This window comes from Vigna radiata, chromosome 5, assembly GCF_000741045.1.
Source record: "Vigna radiata var. radiata cultivar VC1973A chromosome 5, Vradiata_ver6, whole genome shotgun sequence".
Lineage (NCBI taxonomy): Eukaryota > Viridiplantae > Streptophyta > Magnoliopsida > Fabales > Fabaceae > Vigna > Vigna radiata.
Window position 1 is genome coordinate 31,351,202 of NC_028355.1, and position 22,212 is coordinate 31,373,413.

General features: G+C 32.3%; 2 protein-coding genes across 5 annotated transcripts; both read right to left on the reverse strand.

Annotated features, from left to right (window-relative positions):
• Positions 1 to 1,704: 1,704 nt before the first annotated feature.
• On the reverse strand, positions 1,705 to 4,761 carry LOC106762791 (nuclear pore complex protein NUP50A). The gene is made up of 3 exons (XM_014646858.2): positions 4,651 to 4,761; positions 4,484 to 4,524; positions 1,705 to 3,410 (listed from the first exon to the last, which is right to left on the reverse strand). The coding sequence occupies exon 3, from the start codon at positions 3,362 to 3,364 to the stop codon at positions 2,021 to 2,023; it is 1,344 nt and encodes a 447-aa protein (XP_014502344.1). The 5' UTR covers positions 3,365 to 3,410; positions 4,484 to 4,524; positions 4,651 to 4,761; the 3' UTR covers positions 1,705 to 2,020.
• A 1,926-nt stretch (positions 4,762 to 6,687) lies between these two features.
• On the reverse strand, positions 6,688 to 20,347 carry LOC106761978 (coatomer subunit beta'-2). Of its 4 annotated transcripts, XR_001375749.2 has the most exons (27): positions 20,251 to 20,347; positions 20,084 to 20,128; positions 19,788 to 19,808; positions 19,556 to 19,617; positions 19,307 to 19,361; positions 18,304 to 18,340; positions 17,875 to 18,200; positions 17,648 to 17,779; positions 17,377 to 17,525; positions 16,907 to 16,975; positions 16,593 to 16,743; positions 16,427 to 16,492; positions 15,396 to 15,584; positions 11,394 to 11,534; positions 11,229 to 11,303; positions 10,908 to 11,084; positions 10,699 to 10,790; positions 10,498 to 10,614; positions 9,883 to 9,997; positions 9,717 to 9,788; positions 9,105 to 9,301; positions 8,911 to 9,004; positions 8,486 to 8,592; positions 8,239 to 8,353; positions 7,926 to 8,143; positions 7,412 to 7,477; positions 6,688 to 7,042 (listed from the first exon to the last, which is right to left on the reverse strand). XR_001375749.2 is itself a non-coding variant. In XM_014645629.2 (26 exons), the coding sequence occupies exons 1-25, from the start codon at positions 20,084 to 20,086 to the stop codon at positions 7,458 to 7,460; spliced, it is 2,724 nt and encodes a 907-aa protein (XP_014501115.1). In that variant the 5' UTR covers positions 20,087 to 20,242; the 3' UTR covers positions 6,688 to 7,042; positions 7,412 to 7,457. The 4 variants fall into 4 exon arrangements, 1 of the variants encoding a protein (XP_014501115.1); XR_001375750.2 differs by lacking the exon at positions 20,251 to 20,347 and having other exon boundaries at positions 7,952 to 8,143; positions 20,084 to 20,243; XR_001375748.2 differs by lacking the exon at positions 20,251 to 20,347 and having other exon boundaries at positions 20,084 to 20,242.
• Between the last annotated feature and the right edge of the window lie 1,865 nt (positions 20,348 to 22,212).

Sequence of the window (22,212 nt, forward strand, 5' to 3'; positions counted from 1 at the left end):
CTTATTATAAACCCTAATTTGTAAATATATTCGTTTTACATTCTCCTACATATTTGTTCATAGGCTGTATTTCACAAATTATTCTATACACATTATATTCTATTTATTAAAATATTGTTTATACATGTAAAAAAAAAGGTCTATAACCATATTCATATTTTGGCCACCAATTGCAAATCGATAAAAAAATATTCAATTAATTTAAACTTAAAATAGTTATTTCTGATATAAACATTTTTTAAACAAATAATTTATTTAAGAAAAGTTAGGATTTGTTTCTTATAAAATAAAAAAAAATATCGTAAAAGATAAAATTTGATTATTAAGTTTTGTATTATTAAAATGGATTGAATCCATGAACAAATTTGATTGACTAAAAATCAGATTTATCTGAATTGAATCCATGTGAGTTACATCCAACTTACCAATCCACCTAATTTTTATTTTTATACATTTTCGACAATATTTGAAATTTAAGATAATTATAAATTTTATTATATTTTTTTTAATTTTAAATTATCTCTGAACTTTTATATCATTTTCTATTGATATTTATTTATATTTGAATTATAAAAAAATTATTATTTTTGGAATTAAAAATATTATAATAGTCAACCAATTTATTTAACTCATCAATTTGTGATGAACAAAATTAGATTCAAATTTTTTTCATTGACTAATAGATGTGACTAATAGATGAGTCGAATTGAATTGATTCATTAAATAACTATCTCATACTGAATCGAGTTAAATTAGACTAGGTAACCCGTTATCATGAAATTATTTATTAATCATTATAAACGCAGGGGTAAATAATTAATTTAGTACCCTACATATATTTTATTTTCCATGAAAAATAATCGTGTAATGAGAGATAATGTGATTATCAGATTTGAATGTTGAATAACAGAAGTAAAATCAAGTTTAATATTGTTAAAATATGTTAAGTTATCAATAGAGTGTCTATTTGAAACTACATGTAAAAATAAAAAGACATGGAAGATTGATGCAATCTAATGAAATAATAAGAATGAATATAAACAAAATTAAAATTCAACAAGCTAGTGTGAGAAAATATCCAAAGCATATTTTTATTGTCAGAAGTCTCGTACGCAACCTCAAAATCGAAGAGATGTCTTAAATTGCTGAGATATTTTATCTTAAAAGTGGTATCAGATAAGTTTGTAATGTAAGAAATGACCAATAGATCATTTTAACTAAGATCGAACACCAATGTAAACCAATAAGGAAGTTAAGGGAGGAGGCTTTTTGTGACAATCCTCATGGAGAACCATAACATCTTTACCTCAGCAACTTTCTCCTGTGTATTTCCTGTACTACCATGTTTAGAAGTTAATTATCAAAAACACATTGAAGAAGAAAATATCATAAAGTACTCATAAGGAAAGAAGAAATATGATTCACAAGTTACATTGAACAGATTTATGATCTGATTATAATGATGAGGATCAACCTCCAGGGAGATTTTATTTGGTTAGCTTTACTTTCCTTTCCTACCTCCCAATTCTCATTCAAAGGGATTATAATACGTTTAAAAGACAATAATCATATGCAGTTCCTAATAAATATCTTGCACCAAAACAAACCATGTTCAACTTTTTTAACTTAGCCAGCAGACTTATTCATATCTGTATGATGCCATATGAAAGGAAACACACAAAATCTGTTTGGCGGTCCCGGTTGTCGCAATAAAATAGTTTTAAAAAAGTGATTTCGCCGCGGCAACATCACAATAGCAAAGTACAATGTCACTTTCAAATTTGTCAAAACTCCAGGCTCAAAAAATAACAGCACTATAGCAAGTTTCTAGGTTCAAGAGTTAAAACTGTGCAGTCTAAATTCAAAATTAAGTTCCTTATCACTTGGAGATTGACTCAAATTCAAGTACACTAATTAAGTATGCCACACAAGGGCAGACGAACTCAGGATAGTAAAATATCTTTGTGAAGGAACATCTAAGTAGCCAGACACTGTGGGGACATGAGTAAGGAGCTGTTTCTCAATCATCAGAAGCCTTTGGAGAATTTTCAGGGGTCTTGAGAAGTGTTGATGTCTCACCCTTGTGTGCCATGACAGCTGCTTTAAACTCCTCCACTATGGACCCGTCCTTGAACTTCAAGGCAAATGTTGAAAGACCACTTTTACCTTCGCTGGCACTATTGATGCAGGCAAAAGTAACACCCTTCTTGTCCATATTTGTGAGCTTCATATCAGAGTAAAGACGGGCATTCAAAATCAATCTAAAATTTCCCCTAGACCTCATAAGAAGTCTGGCTTTTTTTGTCTCACTGGCAACATTAACCTTCAGTTCTCCCTTTCCTCGTTCCTTCCAACTGCCATCAACAAACTCAAACAACACTGAGTCTGCATTAAAAATCACCTCTTCATTTTCTTCCCCGGTTTCAACAGCAACCTCCTGCATTGTTAAACCAATCCCCTCATTCTTAGGAACAGAAGATGCCCCTAAAACAGAGCTTCCATTGTTGGATAAACCAAGACCAAATGGCTTATCACTTTTCAGTCCAAAAATAGAACCGGACCCTTCATTTGAAAATGAACCAAAGGAAAAGGAGGAAGTAGAAAATCCAGTTCCAGCAAGACCTGTAAAGGCATTTTGGCTACTTGAGTGCAGTTGAAAGGACTTCAAATGGCCACCTTCAGCATTTGCCTCTTCATTTTCAGATTTGCTGTCTTTCTTATCCTCATTGTCAATGTTCTCATTCTTATCATCATTTTCAGAATCCTTAACCTCCCCTTGTTGTTCTTTATCTAACTTACTGGCACCCTCATGTGCAGGATCATTCTTATCCTCATTCTCACTTCCTGTGACATCCTTACTTTGTTCTTTATCTACCTGAGATTTGTCATTGGTAATTGCCTTTTCTGCAGTATGCTCCTTGTCTGCATTGCTTTCTCCGGCAGCATCCTTATCCTCAATAGGTTTATCCTCTGTCTCATTTGTTTTGCTCTCCGACCTCTTAGGTTCCCCATCTTCAGCTTGCTCAGAATCCTTAGCTATACCATCACGACTCTTTGAATCATCCACACCAGTGTTCTCACCAACTGATTGTACTTCAGTAGTCGCAGCAAGATTAGAACCGGATTCAGTGGGAGCAACTAGGCGTATTCCAGCAAAAGGGTTTGCAGAAGGAGCAGAATTAGTTTGTTGGCGACGAACCTTAACTATCCTTCTGGTTGCCAGAACATCATCACTGGCTCTCTTGAAAGTGCCAGTCTCAAGCTCAGGAGAATCTTCCTCCTCATCAACGGGAGTATCTCGAGTGAGTTCCCTTCCAGCAGCCCTTTTCTTTGAAGGTGGAAGGGCATTATCAGCATCTCCCATTGTAGAAATAAAACTACTTGTCAACTAAGTCAGAGGACAACAGCAGCTGCAATCATGAAATTATAATTCTCATTCCTTGTTCTCAAAAAGTGAGCAAAAATTCAAACTAACAAAATAATCTATATGAATAAAGCAAGTCAAGCATTACAAAGTTACACAATAAAAATTAAAAATCTCATAAGAGATTATTAAACATTATAGCCAACATACCATAAACTAAAAAGAATACCACCAAACAACTAACAAAAACACATGCAGATTAGAAATTTCCTCTATATGGATCCAACAAGGTAACCCATAATATAATCTCCCTTAGAAGACTGCAGAAGGCTCAGCAAAAGAAAAGCAACTAAATTTTTTATGTCAAGTACATTGACTCACAATAATTTGATAACATAGGGCACTACACAGGGTAAACTAAAACGGAGAGAAAAAACAGATTGAGTAAGCACCTAAAGGGTAACATTAGACATGAACCAATCCCACAAAAACAATTACTCCAGTGACAAGGTGCAAAATATAATATAATTGCAACAACTGTTATGATATTTCGTTTCAACAAGTTTGTATTCTGTATGACGACTTTACAGGTCTGTTTTAATAAACTCTTCGATAAACACAGTTCTAGAAACTAGTCATGTTTATTGTTACATGATGCTTAAATTATTTTACACCCTAGCTAATTTTCTTCTCTGATAAGTGTTATAAGTTTATTCAAATTGGACCTATGTAATAATAGGTCAAATATCATAATTTCAGAATTTGAGCAGCTTTGGATTTTTGAATATCCATAACCCTTCATTGTCTCCTTTATGGTAGAAAAAGACAGTAGACAAACAAATATAATAATAGAATAGAGAAGATTTCAGGAGGATCAACAAAAGTGATTATATAACCTTCCCAATGAAAACGAAAAATAGATTGGAATCCGAAAATCAATCAGGGGAATCTGGGAACCAGAATGTTCCTAAAAACCTAAATAATGAAACTAATATGAATTATTTGGGAATATTAAAACATAAAAAGCCTTGGACACATAGTAAAACAATAACAAGAGGTACAAATCAAACATGGAAATGATGAAATTTAGAGGCAAAAAGTACGGCATGGACTACTTACAGGCAAACACGAAAGATATTTCTTACGATCCTGCACGAACCCTTTCAATTTCAAAAATTTATAGATGTGAGAGAAAATAATATAACATAAATTAAAATTAAGGACAGAAGATATAAGAAAAAAAAAAGAAAAAGATAAGAACAGAATGAAGAGTTGAGAGTGCAAACCCTAAAACGATGGAGAGCACAGAGGGAGAAGGAAGATGAGAGTGGCACCAAAGTAGTCACAGCTGTCAGCACTCTCCCTTTAAGGAGAAAAAAAAAATTAGAATATAGACAGGTGGCTTTTTATTACATTAATATTCATGATTCATACAAGATTGATGAAATTGAAATGTGACATCATCAAATAATGTTTATCTACAAAATTTATCTATAATAAATATTTAATTCAAATGGAAATTTTGAAGAATATAAAACAAAATTAAGCAATGCAATGTTTAATAAAATTTATAATTTTTCATTATTGATATTTTAATATAATTTATTTCTTTGTTTATTTATATATCTCTGGCTCTCTCTACGTATATATAAAAACAAAGACATTTTCAAGTTTATATATTCAAATGATTTTGTTATTCCACAATTAATGTTTTTAATTTGTTTTCATCACTATAATAACTGAATTTTTTTTATTATAGAAGACATCCTATGAAAGTTGCTAAAAAAATCAGTATGAAATGTTGAAATTTTTGTCATTTTAATTAAGTTTTAAGTCCTTCATACATTTCAACGTGTTCAAATGAGTTTCTAATAATTTTTTATGTCCATAAACTTGGTTCAGTTCCACGACAAATTTAATCACGACTATAAAAATACCAAAAGGCTCGTTTGGAGTGGGTGAATTGAATTCATTTCTTTTTATTTTATAATTAGGATACATTTGAATGATTTTTTTTCATAAGCACTTACTTAGAGAAGAAAAAATAAAAAATAATTTATTCAAAAATTAAAATTAACCGATACATAAATTATTTTTGTAGAAATGCAATAACTTTAAATAAAAAAAACTGTTCTTAATTTATTTATAAACTAATATAATTGTTTCCCCCACAAATGCTTACAAATGAGCTCATCGAAATATAGACTTTTTTTTTTTTTTTCAAACTAAATGTAAATGATTGCATGGTTCATACTTTATATATATTTTTTCTCTTTTATCATTCACTGCAAGAAAATTCAAAGCACATAGTTATGAAAAAACTTAAAACAAATCAAACATTCTTTTATGAAAATAAAGCATCCTGTGAGAGATTTTAGATTATATTATTTGTCCAAGAGTTTGGATAATAAAAAATTATTAAAAGTCGAAGTTTAACATGTTATATTTTAGACCATGTTTTATGAATGCACTGTTATGGACATCCCTAACAAAGTTACTACGTTAATTACTAACTGTAATTCCGTTGGAAACCACCAGACAATGTATAGTTAATTACGGTATGTTTACACATGAAGGGTGCATCACTCTAATAACAGTTTAAAGTAAAAAATGTTTCACCAGTTCAACAACTGTTGATTTTGGAATAACATTCAAAATATTTTTGCACAGAGTATATCCAGCTTTAACTTTTTTTATTTCAAATTCGCAACTTTTGGTTTGTGATTTCAAATTTTGTGCGACACAACTTTTGAATTGACAATTTCTAATTGTGTGAAGTATAACTTTTTAAATCATAAAATTAAATCCCTTCTGACATTTATAAGCTCATTTTCACCCCTAAACTATAAGATACATCTATAAGTAAAATCATACTTTTTATAATCAGGACGAAAGCAAATTTAGTATTTCTTATTAAAGTTCGAAAAAAAAATTGTAAATAGTATAAATGATTGCATTCAAAACAAATTATAACCCATTGAACCCCGTTTTATTGAATTAAATAGTGTTTAACTTCCATTTATTTTCCCAAATTTAGAACTAAAGCTCTTGCCAATTAAATTTTCAAAAAACAAAACAATATACTTCTTTTGGTGAGTTGTTCTATTTTTAGGAAGGACGGGTATTTTACTCTTTAATACACTGTAAATAGTGCAATGAACTATGAACTATCAATATTGGTAGTTAATGATGAAAGCAAACTTCATCCCACTTTCATTTACTCAGACGATGAACTGCGAACTATCAATCTTGGTTCATGATTCAAAAGTACACGATTCGGGAGTAAAGCAGAGACTCAAGAAATACTGGTTGGTAACAGCAAGTTGAAGAAATAGGGGGAATCATTATTTTCTCTATTAACCATGCATGTTTACAATCCATAAAAAATAAAATGTCTAATCACGGTCATGATTTTTTTTTTTTTCAAAATAAAAGCTATCTAAAATTTAAGCAGTCACTCATCTCTAGTTCCGTTTTTTCTACATTCACAATGATATGAGTATATTGAGGTAAAAGCCTCAAAAGAATGTGCTATATATATCTAGCAAATTCTAACTGACCCTATGGAATATTGTTTGTACCACGTGCAAAATGACAAAATTCAGGGCACTACAAAACCGCAACACCAGGAAACAAACTACCAGACCACAAAACCTCTTTATGTCACCTTGAGGAGACCTGCATTTTAAATTAAACAACATGAAACCGACATATTAAAGTAGAATACATTAAGTTTATGTAATGCACAATCATCCAACAAAGCATGCAATACTGGCAGATGCACACAACAACGAGCAGGTCTACCTTCACCAACATTACTCAAAATGCAAGCATCCAAATAGAACGAATGAATAGTTATTAAATCCAAAAACAGTCTGTTGAGTGGTAATAAGTTCATGATAATAACCAAAAACTATCATTCAATAATATACTGCTGGATATGCTAAAACAAATATTCTTATTAGTAAACTGACTAAGCCTACTGATTTTCACATTTTCTGCAAATGCAGAGTCATGATCATTGCAATGGAGAAATACGATCCTAACCTCAGATAAATATCCCAGAAGCTGGAACAGACTGTCTTGATGAGACCTAGTGATGTGGGGCAAGCACTGCCAACAAAAATGAATAGATAAGTGAGGATAAGAAATTACTATTTTTTTTCTAAAAGAAACAACTTTATTATCTTCACATTGTTTTCAGTAATACAATAATAGTACACAATCTAATAATAAAGTTTCGTAAGTAAACACAACAAATAAATGGTTGGTCAAGGATGAATTCATAAAGTCAGTATCTGTAACATTTATATTTACAGGGCCCTCATTTCTAGTAAGCAATAGTCATAATATTTAGTCAATGATTCAGTATTGACAATGGATGCTATTTTACTATTTCCTCCCTCATTCTCAAATATACAGCCTAATTGCAGTGTAGTATCCAATACTCTAAAAAGGGAGAGCAGTTAAGAATGTTAGGACCCAGGTAGTAGTAGTTATAGTAAAAACAGCTAGTCGTCAAACTGTAGTTAGAAATGGCACTTCAGAAACAATTAATCACCAGAGACAAAATTTCGATTTTCACACCACCCCAACCAATTGCTTTTAGGCTGACGGGGCTCCTTCATTATTCGTACCCCAGTCTTCTTCAGCCTCGTTACCATTAACGAGTACTGCACCATCTGTAGAATCTGCATCCACTACAACTGCCTCCTCTTGGCTTCCTTCCTCTCCATTTTGTTCCTCTGTGTAGTGCTCATCTCCATTTTGTTCAGTCAACTACGAAAGGACAACAAAATAAGCCAACAATCTAGCACCACAACTAACAATGAATTGAGGTTATTATTTGTGTAGCATAAAACAAAATAACATACCCCATTCTCTAGATGTTCCTCTTCTTCAATCTGCATGTTTCTGAAAGCTTCAACAAGAGTAATGTGTGATTTGTCAGCATGGTTGAGGTACTGGTCTGCAGGAGGGTACACATTCCTAACATAAAAGAGAAAAGTTTAACAATGAGTAAACATTTCATGGAGTACGTGGTTTGCACAAAAATGTTAATCTACTAACTACCAATGCTTCAAGATAAGATGCAAGAAAGTAAGCATTATGTGCCCTGACCTTGTTTCTGCAGCTTTAGATTCAACACCAAGTGCAATTTGCCAGTCTTCAAACAAATTTGGATATTCTTCAGGATCAGCCAATGATTCAGCAGCCTTGGGATTAACCTGTAACAAAATATATCCACAAGCAACTTATCGACATGACAAGACAAGCCAAACAAGGCAACTGAAGAGAATGTTCATTTCTTCTGACAATAATGGATTAATATCAGAAGTTATTTAGCTCTTGAAAATAGATTTTTACGATAAAATATTAAAACCAAATACAGTTGAATGGGTGTTGATTTTTATATTTTCCACAGCAGAAGGTGCAGTTCTTTTTTAGGGATGTAGAGGATTCAGGTTCCCTCCCACAATATCATAGTAGAAGTAATCAGGAAGTTCCAACCTAAGTAAAGATCATCTACCTGAATAAAAAATTACCTTATTGAGATCTTTTCTCCAAATTGCCACTATCTCTGATGCCTTGCTCGGAAGATAAGATCTAGCCATTAAAGCTGCCTCTGGAATTCGATTGCTGCAAAAGGCACACCTTAGATATATATGTAACTAAAGTCTAATCAACCTTCCCTACCACTAATGTTAGAAAGGAAAAGAGCACAAGTTTAGAAGAATACCTTTCTACCAATAGTTGAAGGCAGTCTTCTAATTTACCCAACATAAATAAGCATAGGAATGCAACATTGTTTTTCCCTTGTTCCTTGGCAAGGGATGCAAGTTTCGATATTCCTTCAGCATCTCCTAGAGAAGAATATAGGAGTAACAAACCACTCAAATCCATTGCATGTTGCAAACATTCCTCAGCCATTTCTAACTGCAAGAATGGAACATGAAGTGAGCACTGAGCTACAATGGAACAAGAGACATTTGCAACAAGAAGCAATATGCATGTTCCCCCAATTTCTAGAATTTATTATTTATTCTGAAAGGAAAAAGACAACATTTAAGGTCTTAATTATACACTAGAATCAGCATCTACAACACAGTGTACATGACCATAACTTCTAACTTACAATGAAGCAAATCCTAATGTGGCCACAACTAAAATCTATAGTCTCTTGCATCACAAAAGTTTCAATTAGGTCTATATACATCATGTGCACGTGGTCAAATTCAGCAGCACATCATGGCAATCTTTAATACATTTGGTTATGAATATTTAAGAGAACAATCAAGCTTTAAATATCATAAAAATCAATACAGTTGAAGATTCAAATCACAGAAAGCACCTTTCCAGTAGACATAGCTAATTCTCCTAACTGTTTCCATTTAGACTCGCTCTGCAATTCTATTGCAATACTCTGCAACAAAAAGAGGATGAATAGTCAAATCAAATTCAAGAGAAATTAAATGAATTTAGCAATATCTCCTGCTATACTTATTACATGAACATACCTTTGCAACATCTAGTTTTCCAAGACGTATCGCTAGATCAAATCTGTAGTCAGGGTCAGTGGCTACTTCGAGAGCATCTTCTATCATCCCTCGTGATTCCAGAAAGTGAGCCACACTATCATAAAACCAAGTATCTCAATTATGATGCAAGTAATACATTAGCACTAATTACCAAATTTCAAATATGAAGACACTCTGAAGTTTGCACTAAAGGGCAATAGAACACAATTGTAAATCAATGTAACAGGTAAATAAACATGTAAAGTAACACTTATCTGTAAATATTATGCACTGATAGTTTAATACAATAAAAGTTCCAATTAAATTTAATAATTATTCTTACAAAACTATTAAGTGTCGAAAGACTCCCAAATCAGTTATAAAAGATGCAATTATATTTTACAGCAGGTTGAAACTCTATGGGATCATACCACACTTTTCTTTGACAAGAAAAAAGTATAGAGGGAATGTAAAATGTAATACATTATATATATAACTCTATAAAGCATAACTGTTACCAAAAGTATTTATAATCGCTAACCATACCAAACATATTTCTAATTGTTGAAAAAACATTAATCATTCTCTTGTAATGTAACACGAAGTAATTTTTACCTGTTATGATGCTCTTTAGGGATTGATGGTAGAATTTCATTGGCCCTTTCCAAATCACCACGCATCACAAGTGTCTTGTACTCAATCAAGCTTAGAAGCAGTGTGTATCCCATAACACTGAGAAAACAATTGATAAACAGAAAAATAGTCAGATTATTTCAATTTAAAACTTTGAAGAATCAAAACAGAAGTATCACTTACTTAAACTCTTTGTCAATCAAATAAACACGACTTTGATTTGCCAGATATCCCAACAAGTACATAGGGCGATCCAAATGAAACATTGTAGTAACCTAAATACATAACATTATGCATCAAAAGGTCTCAGATTATGCTTGTAATTCAATTAAAAAGGAATGCAAGCACTTCTTTATTTAAACTAGAACTCTATATGGAAAAAGAGTTACTACCTCACCACCAACGCAGTAGTTAAGTCTCCAAGAGGAATTGTTGTAGATAAAGCAATCCCCAACCCAGATGCCTGTCCTAACACGCTCATTCATTTCATGTAAGAGTTCAAAAGCATCTTCAACACCTTCCTCGTCTACCGGTTTTCCACTGTCTAAATGTGACATAACAACATCACGCTGCAATAATGCAAGTCAAAATGTGTAAATAGCACTACCGGTGAAGATCTGACAAATATCACCCAGCAAAATTGTAGGGGTCAAAACAGGCTTCATAGCAAGGAAACAGTATAAGAAAAAAATGAAGGTCATGAGAATCCTCACATTGTACTTCAGAATGTAGAATGATGTATCACTAGCAATCGTCACTAGATCACCACTGTCAGCCCAGTAGAGGTTCTGACACAAGAAATTTAACAAAATTAAATTTAAAATGCAATAAGAATGAAAGGAGCAGATAAATATCTATTACCTAATCAAAGTACTTACTTTCACATTGACATCGATGCGATATATCAACCTGCATTCAGCCCAATCATAAAAGCAGATGAAGTCGTTGGAGCACATTGCCAATAAAGCGCCACCAAATATTCTTTCAGCTGAAAATGTTGGTCGGACACTCCTCTTTTCCTGAAATACCCATTGTTTGAATTCCAACTTAGTATTCCCTAGAGCAACTTTATTTCAATTTGGAGATCACTATAAAACAATGAGGATTAAATTTTAGTGAACTTATTCAATAAATGAAGATGAAAAATAGAAGTCCTGATTTTCACTTTGAAGCAATTTGTCAAACTCTAGTGCTGATATATTTATTTTATGAGGAAAATTAATAGCTCACATAGTTTAATTAGACACTCCTTGACATGAACTGATTGGTAATAAAAGTAACTCTATTAAATATTTGGAATATGACCACTGTAACTAATATAACTCCAGAAACTAATCCATACAATACAACTATGGAAAACAGAACAAGAATAGAAAGAAAGGATAGAGATACTGATAGGAAGTTAAAAGTATATGTAAGAAGAAATAAAAGATGAAAGAATTACAAAGCCGGAAAGATGGCTGAGGGGAGGGAGATCAGATATTTTCTTTTGAGTATAGACTGGACATATTTTTCACTGGAGGAAGGTAGGCTTCCTTGGAGGAAAGTATACTTGTATTTTTGATACTTTAAAGAATCAATAATACATACATACATACATACATACTTTCAGTTTTGTTGTTCGAGTGTTGAAGTAAGAAGAGAGTATAGATTGGATTACTTGCACAAAGTAACCTAACACATACTGCAATACTTAGGGACTGCTTCTAAATTCTTGTTTAAAGTATCTCTCCAGGTCTGAAAGATTCAATCAGTTCTGCCATTAATTTCTTATTTAGATACATAGGATATTCATGAGCCAACAATCAATCATGCAAGTTACTTTCAAGATATATACGTCACATTTTCTTGGAGAAAGTATGATACCTTCCTTTGATTGAATTACTTTGATGCCCAAAAAATATGAGACATCCAAGATCTTAAGTCTAAAAGTGATTGCATAAATGCTTCTTTAGTTGAGATATTTTAGCATCATCATTCTTTATAATGACTTTGTCATCAATATACACAATCAAGTAAACACATTCTCCAAGAGAGATATGACACTAAAAGCCTGATGATATGCTTCATTGCACTTTAGTTCAAAGCTGTGAACAATGTGACCAAATTTTCCAAGTCAAACGTGTGGACATTCCTTGAGACCATAGAGAGACCGACAAAACTTTGAAAGCAACCTAGACTTCCGTTAAGCAACAAATCCAACAAGTTGCTCCAAAAGGATTTCTTCCTTTACAAATAACTATGAAGAAATTTTTTATTAATATCCAATTGAAGAAGCCAACAGTGAATAATTGTCATGCCAAAAAAGAGTCGGACAAATGTCAAATGAGAAAAAGTTTCATCATAATCTGAGTATACCTTTTTGTTGAATCACTTACTGCTAATTCAAAAGCTACAACTAATAGCCAAAGTACAACTATTTTTCTCAAGAGCATCGCATCCCAAACACCACAATTTCATTGACTTAACTCAGATGACCTTTGTCATCGTATAATTGATGCCACATGCAACAATCATTGCGACTTAACTCAAATGACCTTTGTCATCGTATAATTTATGCCACCTACAACAATCTATCCCTCAACAATTGTCCTACTAGGAATAAAACTCTGATTTTGACTTGACTTATCTAGCCTAAGTCACAAAACAATTGATATAACCTACAACAATCTCCACATTAACAATTGTGCCACTAAGAATGAAACTCGTGATTATATAGCCTTGATTCCAATTCTTGAATCAAGCTCTTACCACTAAGCCAAAAGTTAATTTTTAACGTAATGGTACATGCTTGATCAAACACCTTTCGCCACCAATCTAGTTTTAAGATGATCAACTTCAAAATATAACCCAACTTTAATGGAGTAAGTCCATCAACACCAAAATTGTTTTATTACCATGTGGAAGAGGAACTAATTCCTATGTACTACTACTATGATCAAGAGACTGAATTTCAACAATCACCGTTTACAACATCTATAATGCTTCATTCATATTTTTATGAGTTGTAATAGATGCTACAAATGAGATCAATGAAAAAGTAGGAACGCCAAATCAATGATAGCTTAGAAAATTGTAAATAGGATGACGATACAAATACATTTCTGAAAAGCAATACGTCAACCAAAATCTTTATCACCAAGAGTCATGGTATTGATGATGGTGTAGGACTTGATGAAAAGGAATCAACATGCAACATTGGACCAATCACTTGTGTCTTAAATGAGTAGGCGATAATGATTTTGATGGAGTTGGAGCAGGAGAGAGCATCTTTGTGTATTAGTTTGATTTAAGGTGTCATGTGCAGGAGATACCAACAATGTTTCAACTACTAGAAAATAGGTAAGACTTGTCGGATTGTATGGAAGAAGAAACAACCTTAGATCCATCAGCGAAGGTTGCGCAGTGAGGAAATTTAGAAGAAATGGAAAAGATTAAGGAAGTCTTACCAAAAATATGATCAAAAGTACTTCTATTGGCTACCCATAAACTTTGGTTTTCGACGGATTGTGATGGACAAACTGTTGAAAAATTGGGATTCGTAAAAGGTTGAGCTAGACTGATGGGTTTTAACCTCAAATATTTAAATATTCTTCATCAGAAAGTTTTGGTTCAACCATTTCATATTTGGAGATATTGGCTGTCTTATAAAGAAAAAACAGAAAACCGTGCCTAGAGAAGTACTTCTCTTGAGCATTACCCTTTTCGTAACAATAGGAGCATTAAGGACATCCTCACCTACCAAACTCTCCTCTATGTCACAATCTCTCCTTTATGAGTACATACAATAGCGTAGGATTCATGAAGATTTATGCTTATAAGGGTTGGGAGACGAAGAAGTCGTGATGTTAAGCTCTTCATTGATGGAACTTCTTGAGCAATTAAGATTTGATCTCAAATATGATCAAAATTCGTTCAACTTCTTAATTTATTCTAGTGAATAACCTTCTAAGAAAATCTTTAACTCCACCATAACATTGAATTTCAGCAATGAAAGATGTTATGTCATGATTTGTTTCTTTATGAGATGTCAGCATAAAGCCGTTGAACGCTATTTGCAAAAACACCGAGTCTTCCTCAAAAAAAATTCACACATTTTGAATTCTAAGGGTTCCCAAAATGTTGGGTTTCACAACAGTCAAAACAAAGTGCAAAGTTGAAACTGTAGCTTATTCCATTGTTCAAAATTTTTCTAATGATATTTCACTGCTATCCTTTTCCAAGTGATTATGGAAATCTTGGCCAACAAAATGCATACCAAGTTAGGAAAATTTTCCATTAAACTTTTCGGGGTAAATGAGCAAAAAAATGGGCAGGCTCAAAAGAGACTTTTGGTGGAAAGGGTACAAACGGAAACCCAGAAGGTGTTCAAGAAGGTCAATGCTTCAACTAGTAGAAGGACAGAAAGAGGATTAAAACAGGGACTAAAGTGCCTGGCGAAACCACTGAGGTGGAATGAGGTAGCTCTAGTGACCAAAAGGCAGCACATGGAACCCATGCCTTGGCGCAAATTAGTGGTGTAAGGAGGGATTTGCCCCTATGATCAGTTGGGTTATGTGTCACTCAGAGATGTTCTGGATCTGGTGCATGCTGGAGAGAAAGACAATAGCCAGCAACAAAAGACAGCAAACAATGTTTTCCTCGTCAAACAATAACAGGTAGAGCACACACACACAGATGTGTATCTTGCAACAAAAGAACAAAGAGAAAATAAGAAACAGAATAAAGTGCACTCCTAGGATTCTAGATGATATACAGATACAACAAAAGAACAGCTTTTACAAAGTTGCTTAGAAGATATATAAATTATTCTAACAGTTCTCATCACAACTTTCATTATACAAAGCACAATATTATAAAGTTTTTAATGAAGTACAGACCTGGAAATTTTTGCTAAAGATTTTAATCTTTGATGTACTCTCTCTGACGGCATATTCTCCCTCAAAAGACCAAACAAATTCCAGTGCTGAACCAAATGACCTATTTCTCCAAGCCAATGCAGTGTATATAATATACTCACCATCTCCACATACAACAACAAACCTCCCATTTGGATTGTGCTTTAAATTCTGCACAAAAAATTAAATCAACAATCAGCAACCAACCACCCATAAAACATTGCTGATGATGATATGATTGAACCAGAAAGAAGAACTATTCTATTAAAACTAAAATATATGAATATAGATTAGAAACTACAAAAGATAATTCCAAACTAGCGACTGGTTTGCTATATTACATAGATTCCTAAGTTTAACAACACAAGATCCCTGCTATTAATACATGTTTGGGTTATGGAATGCATTAGGAACCTATCAACTTCCACTTGAGCATCCCAGAGATGATTTTGACTCAAAAGGACATGTTTTTTTATTTTTTATATCAACTGTGATTTTGTTTCTAAAAGCATGTTTAACTAAAAGTGAAAAAAAGTAGCTTTTGTATTGAGTTGAGAAAATTAAGTCCTACTTTATCTAAAATTTAAGTTTAAAACAAATAGTACTTCAGTTCAAGCTTACCTGTAACTAAATCAATTATGTAAGCACTCAACCAAACACACCTAAATTTTGCATCTCAACACCTGCCGCTACATAGTGGTATATAAACAAGATCTAAACGGGGATGGTTAGATGACCAATTTAATCTTACATGTAAACTCAATCTTTTTTAATACAAAGAAAATAGAAACTTAAGAAATTTATGTAACATGATATTTAATGATTCATGAAACATGAGAAAATACCGATGATGAGGTCAATGTAAATGTACCAAAATGTCTAATTTGCTAAAGTAAAAATGCTTTCTGAATTTGCCAAATTTTGCATTAGAGCGAAAATAATTAAAAATAGAAAAGTTGTAATTAAAAATAAAAAAACCAGGCAACAGAATGAAAAAAAGCATATTAACTCACTTGGGGATAGAGATCACATGTGCCCAACTCCTTAACAGCTAAAGGTAACCTTTCTCCGTCAGCAATCTAAGAAGCATAGTACTTGCACATGTCACTAAAAATAAAGAGAACTTGACAGTTCATGCTAGCAAATTATTCAGCCAAAAATTTATCATAGAGCTCACACCTCAACATCTGCTCCTACACTTTTGATATTGACAGTCTGAATTTCATTATGCTTAGCCCAAATAATTTTCCCGCTGTTGTCCATGCTAGCCACAGGTACCTCTCGACCAAGTTTGACCATAATAGTTCCTTCATCATAGCCAATCACAACTCTGTTTGAATGCACCCAATAATTTTGGTTATGAAAAAAGAGTAAAGTCAAGGAAACTTCATAATACAGGCTCAATTTTCCACAGCAATCTCCTAATCACACTGTTCAAGGACATAAAAAATTTATTAAGAAACTACAAAAAAATTATCCACAAAAAAGCTCACCGACGTGAACCCTTCAAGTATCCAATAGCCCAGACTCTTTCAAGGCCATAGTTCAATGTGTTTTCCAGCCTGCAAGCAGATCAAACCATAAAAACAAATTTCGAAAATATACTTCCAATAAATATAGCAACAGCTTAAAAACAGACACCTGAAATTAAATAGAAAAATGGAGAAATAAATATGGCCTATCAATCTCAATATGTGCTATCTTAATTTTAAATCAAATCTAGACATTATAGTCACCAAAATAAACCTTTCTACTCTTTTTATGTGCCTATACAAACAGAATAAACAAAAAAGGCAGACCCATATAAGTTTTGTTCTCTAAGGTCAAAAGTCAACCATAAACAAATAATCCAATTTCCAACACGAGTGATGACGATTGAAGAAAAATATCTAGAGGAAAGTGACAAATGCAATAAGCATAATGTTAAACCTCATAACTTAGTAATCTGTGCATTCCACTTTACCTATAAGTTGTGGAGTGCCATATGCGTACTGTACCATCTTCAGAACCAGTAATGATTATAGGAAGTTCAGGATGGAAGCATACAGCAGATACATTGTGTGTGTGACCTTCTAGGGTCTGGACACAACCTTTGGTCTGATAATCCCATACCTGTTTCGTAAGTTTCAACTGTTATTCCTCTTCATATGTTATATGCATATATGTGTGTGTATAATTGGATAAACAGATAAATCAAAGAAGAAAACAAACAAGAACAAATATTAAAACAAAACCTTGGCAGTGTGATCGTCAGAACCAGTGATTAGATATGGTTTGTCACCACCTGTAAAATAATCAACACAATTTACTCCTTTCTGATGCGCATCCAATGTAAAATTAGGGTCAGGTGAGCCAAGGTTCCAAATCTGACAAAGAAGAAAACAGTTGCGTGGATGCATTATATCATAGGATCATAGATCTATTTATTTTTTTGGCACAGAAGGAAACAATATAAATATACCTTTATGGTCCGATCAAGAGATGCACTGGCAAAGGTGTTTGTGTCTTTGGGATTAAATGTGACTTGCATGACATAATGAGAATGGCCTTCAAATATTTGGGTACAGACCCAGCCTTTTTCCCAATCCCAGAGTTTTATGAGCATATCATCAGATGATGAAAGCACATAAGGAAGGGTGGGATGAACTGCCACACACCTAATGTAATCAGTATGTGCTTCAAATACTTTGACCTTATCCATCGTGTTATAATTATATACACGAATAAACATATCATCGGCTCCGGCAACAACCCATTGTCTTCGTGCAATAAACTTGGCAGATCTAACTGCAAAATTATGTTGCATATGAGCTCTAGTGGTTTTAAGAAAATGCATCAAGAGCTAGATATACAAACAAATGGACTAAATAAGATTCATAACTTCATGTACCTGGTAACTCGGTAACCTCAAAAGATTTGGCCATGGTCTGAAATATAATAAATAAAATTATGTTAATAACAGAAGCAAATGTCCATTGAAATTAACAACAACCCGTTTAAAGCAGCAGTTTTGTGAAGAATTTAAATATAAAACAGGAAACTGAGAAACTAGCATCCCATATTAACAATCTATGAAGAGACAAGGAATGTGTCACAAGCTTAGGCATTATAAACAAACAACCAAGACCAAGACCCATTATAGAAAAACAAGACTACAAATCCTAACCCGATACGCTAGAAACTGTAAAAATCAAGCTTGCATAATATGAAGTGTTAGAAGCAAAGCAAAAGCCAAACGATGATCGTAATATCTACAGTTATTCAAATTTTATCAAGCTATGAATACGTGCTTAAGTCTCACAGTTCAAAAGCCTTATAAAGGCATCCAAAATATTCGGAAGCACATAATTTTATCTAAATGTCTTCCAAACACAGACTCTGGGATCTGGTAAATAAGATTACTAACTGGTCTTACTTTAGAAACTTCAAAAGGGTGTGATATGGATTAAAAAAGCACACAGTATACCCATCAAATTATTGACCAGTATGTAAATTTCACACAAGTCCCAGTTTCTATTCATTTTACAGTACAAAATACTATAACATTTTCTAGCCATGCTTCAAGACAAAATCACTTAAAGAGCACCATTTATTCGTTCAATATTTTCTCCATGTAATGAGTCACTACATCATACAGTATTATGTTCAATAAATCATATAATATAGATACTTGAAAATTTTGAAGGAATCCTGGATAGAATAGGTCCCCCTCTATTTGAATTAGTGGTTCATTATATATTGGCACCATGCAAAAGTTAGCTTGTTCGTAGATCAATCGATAAACACCCCGTGTCTATCAAAGTGCCAAAATAGACATATCAACCATTACATTTCTCAGTTAGGAAAAAAAAAAAAAAACTCTTTCATGACAATATACATAAAGAATTGCACACCTGAGATTGGTAGTTCCAGATACAGACAGTTCCAGAGTATAAACTCGCCAGAATCCTGCATTGACAAGGTTGCTTCAGGTAATTAATTGAATGAGACCAACCTTGGATGACAAACATCACAACCTTGGATGACAAACATCACTACTAGTGACTAAATCCCCGCGAACTACATATATTCCCAATAATAAAGTTTCCTCACATCATAAATTAAATTCAGAAACAAAACAACAGCAGAATAAGAGGCATTACCATGGTTCTGTTGGATGTAGATCCACACATTTTACTCTTTCTGATCTTTGCGCAAGCTTTCGCTGATCAAATATTACAATAACAAGTTAGACTAAGCATCCAGAAAGTCAATCATTCACACTACGCTTAGTTTCCAAGAAATCTAATCTCGTAGGCAGTGAAATTAAAAAAAAAAAAATCCACAGGAAACCAAAAACAAATATACATTGATTCAAAATACAAACAGAATTACCTTGATTTCGAGTCTGAGAGGCTGCAAGTGCAAGTAACAAGAGAAAAAACAAACAAACAACAAAAAATACGAGTCAGTGCACGGTCCAGAGTAGATCACATTGAAATTGAAATAGCAAGAGCTAGGAAAGCGAATTGCGACGCTCTAATTTCAAGTAACAGGTAGAAAAGCATTCGACACTGAAAGAGAGAATGGCGAGAAGATAAAGCATTGAATCGAAGGTAATTCGGTCCAGATCTAAGGTTGTTAAGAATGCAGAAGCGTTTGCGAAGGAGCAGATCAGAGAGGAAGCTCACCATTTTTGCAGATTGGACAGTGCACTAGCCTCTACCGAGATCAATCTTCGGAGATCAGAAACCGGATTCGACCAGCCCAAGGAGATCGAGCTCAGTTAGAGAGAGAGAGAGAGAAACAGAGAGAGAAATGTGTTTATTTGTAATGTAAGAAAGCACGGTGTAAATACCATGAGGATGGACGAACCAAAGAAGGAGATCGGTGTTGTGCAGTTAAACGAGATTACGAAAATGCCACTGGATCGATACTACCCTGTGCCTTGTGACACCGTATGCTTCATGGTAGTGCGGAAATAAGCGCGGAATGGTGACATCGTGGCGTGGCAAAGGCAATGACATGTTTGCCACGTGGTTCTTGGGACCCATTTTTCTATATCAAATGATTTTTATTTTATAAGCTTTTTTTCATATTTTATTTTATGGATAACTTTTGTCATATTGGTTTAATTCGTTAAATTATGATTGGAGAAGCTTAATATGTTATACAGAATTTTACTTTTAAAGAAAATTTGTTGAAAAAACAAATACTGACATCGATCTGAAAAGGGTATTTGTTTTTTGTATGGCGAATTTCTATTCACTTAATTTTATAGATTTTATTTCTAAAATATTTTCTGTAACGGTTTTAATTAAAATTTTAATTAGTTGAAATAGACAAATTTCTATTATAATTGTGTACTAAGCTATATTTCTATTAATGATTGTAGAAATAATTATTTTTCAATATAAAATAATATTTTTTTTTCTAGATTAATGGCAATAGTTATGGTTACGAAGTGAATTTTGTATGATGTTCACTATAATTATTTTTGGTGTGAACTTGTTCACTATATATATATACATTTTCATGGATTAATTTAAAATTTATGCCACCAAAAATATATTTTTTATTGATGGGTATGCAATTTTTTTATAACGTAATTACTAAATTAATTCATAATTGTTTCAATTTTTAGTAATACAATGATTGTTCTAAAGGCGTAGCTATTTCCCGGTAATTTATTTTTTTAAAATAAGTCTCTATATATATATATTACTTTTTAAAAAAATTTGTATATAACTTTTTTGCTTTTAATTTCTGTAATTTACTTATTATTGTAATATGGTAACTTTATTTAGTATTTGTTACCAGCTTTTTGTTAATAATAAAGCATTTAATATATGATTGTTGAGTTAATTCTCAATCAGTTTCTTTTTAGGGTTAAATATATTTTTAGTTCTTATACTTTGGGATTATTTTGGTTTTAGTCCTTCTTTCAAACTAAGGTATAATTAAGTCCTTTAACTTTAGAAAACTTTGTTTTTAGTCCTTTTTATCACATTGTTTTAACTTTATTTGTTGTTTCAAGCAAATAAAGTTAAAAAAATTTGGTAAAAAGGACTAAAACCAGAGTTTTCTAAAGTTGAAGGACTAAATTATACTTTAGTTTAAAAGAGAAACTAAAACCAAAATCGCCCCAAAATATAGGGACTAAAAATATATTTAACCCTTCTTTTTATTGGTTCATCAAATAAGTCGCGTGAAAAAATAGTAACTTACAAAGTTCTCATATAACATGGGTTGGGATTAAAATAAAAGTGGATATAGTTTATAATAAAGTTTTAATTAACTTTTAAATATTTTGAGAATCGCATAAGTTATTAAATTTTATAAATATTTTACATTAATTTTAAATTATTATTAATTGATTTTTATTATTTATTATTTAATTAGAAAGTTAAGGCTCCATCTAATTTGTATTGTTGGTTTCAAACATACCTGAGTTTTAAAACATTTGTGTGTATTTTTTAAACGCGTATTTAATATGTAACATGACAAATTTTCTGTGAGTCAGGTAACGAGTAAATACTATTTGTAATTAACCTAACTCTTTATCATTTTTAGGCTAGCTTGAATTGACTTAATTTTGTCTAGGACTATTCTTATTAAAAATTTATATTTTTTTATAAACTTATGTGAATATAAATTTTAAAAATATATTTAATTTAATATTTATAAATTAATTGGGTGAAAAAAATTAAAAATGGTTATAATAAATAAGATAATTTAAATATATTTTAATTATAGTAATAAAAAAATTATCATAATAAAACAAAACAAAAAATAGATATCCTTTTCTCTTTTATTTTAT